This window comes from Gadus morhua, chromosome 4 (assembly GCF_902167405.1).
Source record: "Gadus morhua chromosome 4, gadMor3.0, whole genome shotgun sequence".
Classification (NCBI taxonomy): domain Eukaryota; kingdom Metazoa; phylum Chordata; class Actinopteri; order Gadiformes; family Gadidae; genus Gadus; species Gadus morhua.
Window position 1 is genome coordinate 25,742,059 of NC_044051.1, and position 11,157 is coordinate 25,753,215.

The 11,157-nt window shown below is 44.6% G+C and overlaps 1 protein-coding gene across 1 annotated transcript; it reads left to right on the plus strand.

Moving 5' to 3' along the window:
* Positions 1 to 6,715: 6,715 nt before the first annotated feature.
* LOC115541703 (uncharacterized) lies at positions 6,716 to 10,456 on the plus strand. The gene is made up of 6 exons (XM_030353549.1): positions 6,716 to 6,799; positions 8,367 to 8,503; positions 8,596 to 8,689; positions 9,239 to 9,401; positions 9,711 to 9,781; positions 10,006 to 10,456. Exons 1-6 carry the CDS (start codon positions 6,716 to 6,718, stop codon positions 10,345 to 10,347), a joined length of 891 nt encoding a protein of 296 aa, XP_030209409.1. The 3' UTR covers positions 10,348 to 10,456.
* Positions 10,457 to 11,157: the final 701 nt, after the last annotated feature.

Sequence of the window (11,157 nt, forward strand, 5' to 3'; positions counted from 1 at the left end):
GCTGCGAGCTCCGCCTGGACTCACCCCTAGTGTGGACTGTGTGTGCGTTTTGAGTTAATCTCATAAATTTTGTGTCGTTGTTCATTTAATTTTCATTTGGAAGGGGAACTTCTCAATCTGAGCACTTGTTTATTTTTGTTTAAAACATATGTTATGATTATTTGTTGAGTTGATATCTCTGGTCCGAGACTCTTTCATTTTCTTGTTTACTTTACTACCGGCAGCTTAACAATAAAACTCCCTCGGATTGAGGAATCACTGGATGCACTCACCGGAGCCCGCTGGTTTTCCACCATGGATTTAGCCAGCGGGTATAACCAGGTTCCGGTGGCAGAGGCCGACCGACCCAAGACCGCATTTTGTACTCCTTTCGGACTCTTCGAATGGAATCGCATGCCTTTCGGGTTGTGTAATGCTCCCAGCACGTTCCAGCGACTCATGCAACGGATTTTCGGAGATCAGCAATGTCAGTCGTTGCTTTTGTATCTGGACGATATTGTTGTCTTCTCCTCCACCTTTCAGAAACATCTTGAGAGATTGGAAGTGGTGCTGCAGCGGTTGAAATACGAAAGTCTAAAGGCAAAGTTGTCAAAGTGCTCCTTCTTCCAACACGAGGTGCGTTACTTGGGCCATATCATTTCAGCCGAAGGTGTTTCCACCGACCCAGGCAAGGTTGTAGTGGTAGCCAGCTGGCAGCCTCCTACCACCATCTTGGAGCTGCGGTCCTTTCTTGGGTTCGCTAGTTATTATCGGCGCTTCGTGGAGGGCTTTGCCAAGTTGGCTGCACCTTTACATCGCCTGGTTGCTGAACTTGTGGCTTCCAAGTCCAGACGGTCCGAACAGCAAGTGTTGCAAAGGTGGACGGGAGAACATCAGCGGGGCTTTGAAGCTTTAAAATCTAAGCTTACCACTGAGCCCGTACTGGCATACGCTGACTTTTCCCTGCCATTCATCTTGGAAGTCGACGCAAGCCATGGAGGCCTGGGCGCAGTGCTCTCGCAAGAGCATGGAGGAAAGGTCCAACCTATAGCATATGCCAGCCGAAGCCTGAGGCCATCCGAACGCAACCCAGTCAATTATAGCTCCATGAAGCTTGAGTTTCTGGCGCTAAAATGGGCTATGGCGGACAAATTCCGTGAGTACTTGCTTGGCCACAAATGCATTGTCTTTACGGACAATAATCCGCTTAGCCACTTGTCATCGGCTAAACTTGGAGCCCTGGAGCAGCGTTGGGTAGCCCAACTCGCGTCGTTCGATTTTGAGATTCTTTACCGCTCTGGCAAGAGTAACACAAATGCGGACGCTCTGTCTCGCTTGTATCCACCCAGAACCGTAGACCTTGAAATGATCATCCCCGGTATGCAGCTTCCACAGCCATTGAAACAAGCTCTCCAGGTCCGAGGGCCTGCAGCATGTCAGGCTGCTATCCAGGCTTTGCCTCAGCATCTACCCGCAGACATTGGAGAACTTCAGCGAACTGACCCTGTGACCCAGGACCCTTGTGTTTTGGCAGCAGAAACGATACCCGAATCATGAGGAACGCAAGCAGTTGTCCCCATCAGCTTCGGTGCTCCTCAAGCAGTGGGAGCGATTGAAGGAATTGGCCGGAGTATTGTACCGGCAAGCCTTTCGCTCCGATGGGGGTGAGGTGGTTCTCCAGGTGCTGTTGCCAACTGCCATAAAGAATAAAGTCCTCACGGAGGTCCATCAAAATCACGGTCACCAGGGGGTGGGCAGGACTCTGGAATTGCTTAGGCAGCGGTGCTATTGGCCGGGGATGTCATCTGATGTGAGGCGCTGGTGTCAAACTTGTGAGCGGTGCCAAGTGGCTAAAGACTCGGGGCCACCAGGTCGTAGCTTCATGGGACATCTCCTTGCTTCTGAGCCTAACGAAATCCTTGCGATGGATTTCACCCTGCTCGAACCAACCCATAATGGGCTGGAGAACGTCCTCGTCTTGACGGATGTTTTCAGTAAATACACTCTTGCCATTCCCACTCGTGACCAGCGCGCCTCTACAGTGGCACAGGTGCTCGTCACAGAGTGGTTTTCAAAGTTTGGTGTTCCAGCACGCATTCATTCTGATCAGGGTCGCAATTTCGAAAGTGTACTCATTCAGCAGCTGTGTGGTCTTTACAACATTGAAAAATCTCGCACCACCCCGTACCATCCTGCAGGTAACGGTCAGTGCGAACGTTTTAATCGCACTCTTCATGATTTGCTGCGCACTTTACCTCTCTCTCGAAAGCGCGAATGGCACTCTTGTCTACCTCAGATATTGCATGCTTATAACACCACACCGCATCAATCCACTAGGGAATCCCCGTTTTTCCTCATGTTTGGTCGTGAGGCAAGGCTCCCTGTTGATTTCTTGTTGGGAAGGGTGCAGGATCCTGTTGGGGGGACGGTAAATGACTGGGTCCATGAGCATCGGACCCGGCTACATTTGGCTTTTGAAGGCGTCCGGGACAGGCTGAGGGAGGCCGCCCAACGTCGGAAGGAAAATCATGACCAGTCTGTCCGGTCAGAGCCGCTTGTGGTGGGTCAGGCAGTTCGTCTGAAGGAGTTTGGCTGGAAGGGACGTCATAAGATCCAGGACAGGTGGAACCCTGTGGCGTATCGGGTGATTAAAGCTCCCCACGGCAATGGTGCAGTGTATACGGTTGCACCAGAGGACGACCTGGCCAGGGTCAAACGGGTACATCGAACGCTGCTTAAAGCTATAGTCGGGATGGCTGCTTCAGAAAAAAACCCTGCTCCTCTTTCCATTTCACTTGATCGGCCTGCAGCGTCTGAGTGCTCATCCGACGACGAAGATTTGATGGCTGCAGTAGGGGACACCATCCTCCCTCCAGCTGCTCAGCCCGCCGGAGAAGTCCAGACGGCCCCTGCATCGGCGATACCTGTTGCCTCAACGGCACCATTGCCCGCTGCACTTCCGGCCCACTTGATGGTGCAGCCAACCTCTGTCAATGGCGCTCCCTTAGCAGTCCCTCTTCCAGTGAGTGAAGCTGTCCGGCGTCGGACAACCCGACCTACAGCTGGTCAACACTCAAACTTCCACCATTTACCCAGGCCGGCCAATGAGGTGGCTCAGGCCGGGCCCTCAGCTGGTCATTCAAATGCTGTGTTTGCAGTTTTCAGACCATGGTCTTAGTCAAGATCCTTCAAGAGCATCGTCGGGTCGACGATGCAGATGGGGGGGGGTGGATTGTAGTGGTATGAGGCAACACGGCTGCTTAGACACAGGCTTCTGTTTCACCACGCCCTCTCCGGCCCGTTCGCCAATCATTGCTTGTCGAGGGGATAAAAGTAGGCCGTGCCCTTCCTCCTGAACTCTCGCTTCCTGCCTCTTCGGCCCGTCCACTTCCGGGTTGTTGCCCTCGCCGCTCACCTCAGAGCACAGGTAGGCTCACCTCCGCATGCTGTTGCGTACATTCGTCAGCGTTTTACTAAAACTTAAACCATTACTATAATAGATCTGCCGAGATCCTCATCGCAATCGGGGCAATGTATTGGGGTCGTTTACCGCCGCTGACCAGAGCATAGGTGAGTCATGGTGAGCGTTTTGTTGTTGTTTGCCTGTTGGTCCGGTGCTAAGCTCACTTTGCGCTCCTCTCCCTTTAACAGTCTGCTTGTCGCATGGTGCGTGGTGGCTGTCTCCCCCGCTACGCCGATACTCTTCACCCCTCTCCCTCTTTAGAAGGGACGCAAGAGAACCGGGATTATGAACGTTTGACCGAGAGCTGAGCTTTCCTCGTTATCTATTAAATCATTGCTGTATTGTCATTGCTGCCACTTCCGCCGACTTGATTCGGGGCTCTGTCTGCTGCCCCTGGTCGGCTTGCCTCCAGCTGTGAGCCCTGAGTCCCGCTGCTGCTGTGCGTGGTGCGGTGTGTGCGTGTGTGGCTGCCGCTCGGGTGTGCCGCTGCGAGCTCCGCCTGGACTCACCCCTAGTGTGGACTGTGTGTGCGTGTGTGCGTTTTGAGTTAATCTCATAAATTTTGTGTCGTTGTTCATTTAATTTTCATTTGGAAGGGGAACTTCTCAATCTGAGCCCTTGTTTATTTTTGTTTAAAACATATGTTATGATTATTTGTTGAGTTGATATCTCTGTTCCGAGACTCTTTAATTTTCTTGTTTACTTTCATTTTGAGTGATTTTTGGTTATTGCAAATTAATGCCCTTTAGTTTATTGATTTGATTTGTTACGTGATATTGTCTGTCAGTTGTGAGCCCTCCTAACTGTGCCCCTTTCTTGTAGAGCTGAAGGCCGACGGTGGTGGCGGTGGTCCTCCTGGGTGGTGGTGGTGATCCCTTGTGTGCTTTGTTTTAGATTTTATTCGTTTGGACTTCACGTTTTTGCTGTGTGTGTGCGCCGGGCGGTGCCCTTGTTTCTTTTGTTGGATTTAATTTCCCCCTGACGACCACTCTCCCAGCCGGTAAGCCTCAGCTTGTACCCACTTCCTTCCCCAGTTGGGCTTACTTCTCTTTTTCCTCTTTTTGTGCCAAACTGTTCATAATAATAAAATCCTTTGTTATTTTTGAACTCTGTCTCCCGCCCTCCCTGATTGAACGAACCTGAGTGTCTTATCGTCAGAGGTGACAATCATAATCACAGTGTATAGGTCCTTGGGCCCTAACCCAAGGTGGCGTTGTCGGTAACGTAGAGAAGATACTCTGACATAAAATAGTAAAGCCTCCTCGTGTCGCGACTCGCCACATATATCTCGGCCTAGGCTTAATCAATTGTGTTTTAATATCTTTAGCATTCATATTATTGCAATCTATTCTTTTCGTAGGCTACTCTGCGGTTGGCCATGATGGGGAGATATTTTAACCCTTTTTAACCCCATTTTCCTCCGACATTCCTGCGTCTCCCCCTGCGTCATAGCCCGTTTCAGCACCATGTCAGTGGACAGGTACAATCCTACGATCGTCGTGAGTGCAGCGAATGCGCGTTCACGTTAAGAGGAGTTTCGGGAAACGCTCCAAAGAAATTATCGATGGTTCGAAAGATCCATCTTTCGAACCATCTTACGAGCGAAGATCCATCGATATCGGGAAACGGGGCCCTGGTGTGTTTTGTCTGTTGCGTGTTGCCGTACCTCTTTAGAGCGGTGTTGCCACGAGACAGGTATGTGCATGCATAGTAACAGTTCTCCCCGTATTGTATTTTGTTTAAGGAGAAAGACATGATTTAGGTGGTATATTTTAATGCAGTGTGTTTATTAGTTGTTTAGCATGAATTGTGGTGATTTTTGAATAGTTTTATTAACTAATGAAACGTTTATTATTATTTTCATCAGACAATGTGCATGCTAACTAGCTTAAAAGTTTGTTATGCTATCACAGTAATGTTACTGCATTAGAAGGTAAATGTATTTAATTTTGTTTTCATACATGCAGAGCCTGTAGGGACCAACACCACAACATTATGAAGACAAATTGTTTGTTTGTCTTCTGTTCTCAGGTATGCTCCAAAGTGTGGTATATGAATGGCAATCTTGTATTTCGGTTTGTGTTAATGTTGTTGTTCATTGTTTTGTATGATTACTGTGTGTGTTTGTTTTGTAATGTTTGAGAAGTGGTTGTGTTTTTACACAGCAAAAATTGGAGTGTTGAATTTTCGGGGTTAAACATTTCCGAGTTGTTTTTCACTCCCAGAGTGTAATTTTAACACATTCTGATTTAAATGGTGTTCAGAGTTGGAGTTATATGACAGAGTTGATCACATCAGTGTTAACGTAACTCTGCAGAGATGTAATTAAAGGTTGGGCATGGAATTCTCTTTTTTGGCAATTTTTGCAAAATTACTTCAAATCCTTATCATAACCCACTTACAGACACTGAGTTAGAAGTATTGACATGAAAATTAAACGAGTCAATCATCTGTGGAACGGGCAGGGCTCGAAAAACTCGTACTGCACTCCCCCTCCCCCTTCGTGTATACCCAACCTTTAAGTTCCGCCCATGCATTTCACTTCTACGGTTGGAGACAGAGGAGGCAAGTCTGGACATTTTCTACCACTCATGCAATACTACACAGTAAGTGCAATTAAGTCAAATTTACTGAAAAATCAATTTATGCTGTGTATTTCAGTGTGTTTAATGCCAGGACTGGTCAGCAAATTTGTGCTGGTGATTAGCCACTTAGCAGACTATGCTAATTGGCTAAGCTAACCACGTGTTACTAAAACCGTCTCCTATTTCATTTAACAATTCACATGCAAGCTTAAAGCGATAAAAAGACCAGCTTTATGATTTTTATTGTATAAATCTCGTTTGAGGCCGATTTTTTGGCTCCACTATGTTCATCGAAGGGGCTGCATGTCCGAACTTGTCCCTACACGCAGACGGGCGTTTCACGTGTCTATTTGTCGGTGTGACCGGTGTACCACTGTATTTGGTGACCCATCATCAGATTATGTGACCTGCAGTGTTTTCGGAAAAGGTTTTTTTCGGATAATTTACTTAATTAAAAGTTTATAAGTATTTTAAGTACTAAGTTAAATCTAAAGCACAAAATGGCTTTTCCCGCAGTCTGCCCATTCCCGCCGTCCGCCCATTCTGACACATCGTAACGAAATACATTTTTAACATTTTACCTGCGTTCATAACATTTAACATATCTACACACTTGTATCTTCAATAAAATAATTTATACTTTATTCAGAATCAAGGTTTGAGTTCCATATCGCTTAGTTTTCAGTTGATGGCATTGGACAGTGAGTACGTCAATCAAACCGTCATACTGCACTCCCCCTTCCCCCCGCCCGTTCGTGACCGCTTCGTGCACGTACTCAAAGCTCGTGACCCAGAGCAAGCTTCTGTTTGTTGTTATCCTGCGGTAGCTACTGGAGCTAGCTAACTAGCTAATCCACATTTGGACCTAGAACTAGAAGACAACCCTAAACTCCCACCTAGCTAGCCTGGCTCGCTCTTGCGCATCTGTGTTCGCGCTTGTGCATGATTGTGCGTCCATGTACTTGGAATGGGTGGAGTCAGCGTTGAAGGAGAGGGACCATTCGAGTTGTGTGTTTTCAAAATCTGCTGGCGTTTCGCAAATCCCATACCCAACCATTTAAAAACTCAACTTCACAGTCGCACCAACGTGAACCGCTAGCCGTCATGTTTATTGTTTAATGGGAAAGAAGGGTCGCATGGACTATACGTCATCCAGCTCAGGTTGCGTAGCCGTGCGTGTGTCGGGTCATTAGCATCTGCACCGTGGCCTGAGCACACCTCTCCCAAGTGTGCTCAGGCCAAGGAATGGAAGTGGACTTGAGTACGGTTGGTGCACTCACACTAGCCAAACAATCTAGACTTGAGCAAGGTACAGGTGTGAGATGCACCCTCACACACACACATATTCTAGTTTTTACCGTTCTTCCTTTTAAATGTTTATTTACTTTGTCAACCTTCCTTGCATGTCTCAGTAAAAATGCTGGTCCAGGTGAGGTACGGCCAACAGCAGAAATATGTGAAGTTGGAGGAGGATGAAGGACGGTTTGACTTCCTGCAATTCCATGAAAAAGGTTAGCAAGGCTTAGGAAAAAGGTTTAAAACCACACCAATGTTATTTTAAATGCTCATTCTGTAAGCTCCGTAATGTTGCGTATTCTGATGCCTTTATCAGCCTCTTTTAAACTATAAATAGGGTTAAATCAAAAAGTCAGTTCTGCAATGTGTGCTTCATAGAGTGTAAAGCATAATATACACCAATACAGATAATAAAAAAATGCCAATCATACATTTTTTAATTTGCACTTAAGAGGGAGGGTGTTGTGAGGGGAAAATGCTCTAGGTCTATTGAATGATTATACAGTGCTGATATTTTATGGAAAGTTATTCGCTGTGAGGCAAGAAACACTGCTGACTTAAAAAGCACATTCAGTTTGATATTATCTTTTCTAGTCATCGAGAAATTTTGCCTGCCCACTGATGCTAAAGTTACATACAAGGATGCAACAGGGACAGAAGTTGATGAAGAAATATTCAGCGACCTCGTTGGACAAGGCAATGTGGTGCTGACAGTTTTCTCAGATCAGGGTGAGATATAAAGGCAGGCATAATTAAGCACTACACCTTACAGAATATAATTACTAACATGTTTTCTATTCCTTTAGAATTCTCTGACAGCTCCTTGTATTCTGCTTCTGGGCTGTCTGACTCAAGCTTCAGCTCAAGTACATCAACTGTTGAGGTCTATAGCAAGAGACAAAGAATCGAGGATACACGTGATGCTGCGTCTGCCAAACAGGTTTCTTAATACTTCTTAATACATTTTTACACTCTTTATCTGGATGCGGATAAAAGCTGTTTATCCGCATGTTTGTTATTCTCATGTTTTTGTTTTTTATTAGTTGATTGAAGCTGTGCTGAGAGGCAAATCCGGAGGTGAAGAAGTACTACAGGAGTACCAAACAACAGAAACCCTGACAGATGCTGCAAGAAGACAAATGGTTAACATCCTGGTGGCTCACATGATTGACAATCATGGGTATGTTTCTCTCATATTGTCTTTATTTGTGCCAAATGACTGCATGGTCATTGCATTAAATGTACTCGTTTACTAATTGAATATCTCCTCAGGCACCTTCCCACTAAAGAAACCAGAGAGGATTATGCACATGGGATAGTGATGCTGTTCCCTTCCCTCAGGGATCCATATTCCAAGAAGGGCTATGTAATAGTCATTATTATTGTTTACACTTTCATGTAATGATAAAAAACTGTGTGGATGACATTGATATTTGAATTCCGTGAGATTGCTCATGAGCCTGGTATGACAACACATTTCATTTATTTTTCATTTCAGGAACACTTCTATGATTCTGCAAGCAGCACAGGATACATTTCTTGGCGTCTGAAAACAGTCCAGTGGAAGATTCGTCAAGGATCTGCAGTGCCACCAAATGGCGCTATTTGCTCTTCTCCAGGAGGCCCAAATTTCCAAAGAACTGTTCATGTTGAAAGGCAGCTTGATGGTGATGCTTGCCAAGAGGCCATGTCTTTGCTCAACCATACCACAGACAATTCCCTAATTTCCAGAAGATGAGAGAGACCTTTCTGCACCGTCAGAAGCTCGTTAATGACCCAGGCAGAAGTGTTGATATCTTCTCCAGCTTCCCAAGATTCCTGGATACAAAAGGATTGGTAAGTTTGAGATGAGATGTTTTAGACTGGCTAGAATTTTGAAAGTATTTCCTGTAGTTGAATATCTTCTTTCTTAAAGGTGGACCAAGACTTCACTCTCCTATTTGATGATGACACATCCTCCAGGCTTCTTCAGAAATGGGATTTGTTCTTCAAGCCAAATGTCATAAAAGAGGCTAAGCAGCTCACTTCAACACCAGAGTTGCGTCACTTGGTGCAGTCAGCAGAAAGTCCCCAAGGAGATGATCTTGATGAGGAAACAAGTGAGTTGTTTTTGTTTTAATGCATTTGCTATAATTGCAGTTGAACTCTAACTGCAATATTTCCTTTGTTTATTCTGTGTATCTCTTGAGCGTTGATCAGATTTTTTGGATAAATGTGACTAATAGATGGATGACTGTTTAAAACTTTCTCATAATGCCTCCTTGTTCTCATTCAAACTTAAAGTATTAAATTTGAAGTTTTCAGTTAATTATTTTGTGTCTCTTGGTCCTCAGCCTACGACCAAGAAATGGCCTCTCTGTTGTTGCTGTTACATCTCCTTCCACCACCTCCAGGGGGACTGAAGTCTCCAAAAATTAGTGCATCTGATGCAGTTGAGAGACTTGTTGTCTTTCATAAGGTATTTATATTATTACGTTGATTATAATAATTGTCACGTCACCTTCTTAGCCACATGTAAATGAGGGTTGCTAAAAAATTGGATGGTATTTTAATTAAGTCTTCATTCCTATCTTGCACTAGCCAATGAGAAGATGTATGAATAATCACTTCCATAATGTCGTTTTCTCTGTGGCTGTACATAATTCTTGTGTCTAATGTTCAGTTTTCATATTTCTACCCTAGTCATGCTGCAGTTTGGAGGAGCATCTCCGCAACCAGCAGGGTCGACAGCCATACCTCCTTGCGGTCGGGCGTCAGAAGAGCAAGATTGACAGCTTCTATATCACCATGGATAAGCATCTCATCCCATGCAAGGCAATCCGCTTCCTCGGGGCATGCGATGAACTTTTCAAAGCACATTTTGTGTTTAATTTGTCTTACGATGTGGCACTAGTGAATTTTTACACGTTCCTGCAGACAACAGTGTATAACATTGATGTGGGGAAAATGAAGGAGTCGCCCAGACTTAGAGAATTGAGAGCGAGACTGCTTAACCATCCAGGAGCACTTACACCTTGTGAATAAGAATACTTTTGGTTGGAGATCACGTTATTTTTTTGTCTAATAAGCTATTTACAGAGAGTGTGGAAAGATGTCTGTATTAAAAAGTGTGGAAAGATGTCTATTAAAAATGTCTGAGCTTAGATTTGATAAACCTTTTGATATTCAAAGCTTGTATATTATACCTTCATTCACAATGTTGTAATTAAACTGACTGCAAGGAAGAATTGGCACAAATAAATTATTTGAAATGATATTGTTTATTGTAATTAATTAATATTAACATAAGTATATATTAAATTAATGAATAAATATTTAATAAATGTATTTTACATTTTTTCAGTGTAGATAATTTACACTTTAGGGAGTGAAATTAACACTACCCAAATAGTTAAAATGTACTCGGAGCAGTGTTAGTTGTCTAATCCCTTAGTGTTACTTTAACTCTGTTTTGAGAGTTAAAGGAGGAACTCTGGCAGAGTGTTAAATGTTTAACTATTTTGAAAGTGTTAATTTAACTCTGGAGAGTGTGGAGCTATATAAACCCTCAAAGTGTTAAAATCAACTCTGTGGGTTTTAATTCAACACTGGACTTTTTGCTGTGTAGGTATTATTTTTAGATAATAGTTTAGTTAGAGCGGTGTTGCCACAAGACAGAGCCTGTAGGGACCAACACCACAACATTATGAAGACAAACTGTTTGTCTTCTGTTCTCAGAAATAAAGAGGATAAAAAGTATGTCGTTGTTCATCAATTCCTCAACGAATGACCACCGTTACACTGATGCCGTGACCCGTCGATCTTCTAGATCAGCTCAACGCCGATCGCCGTGGA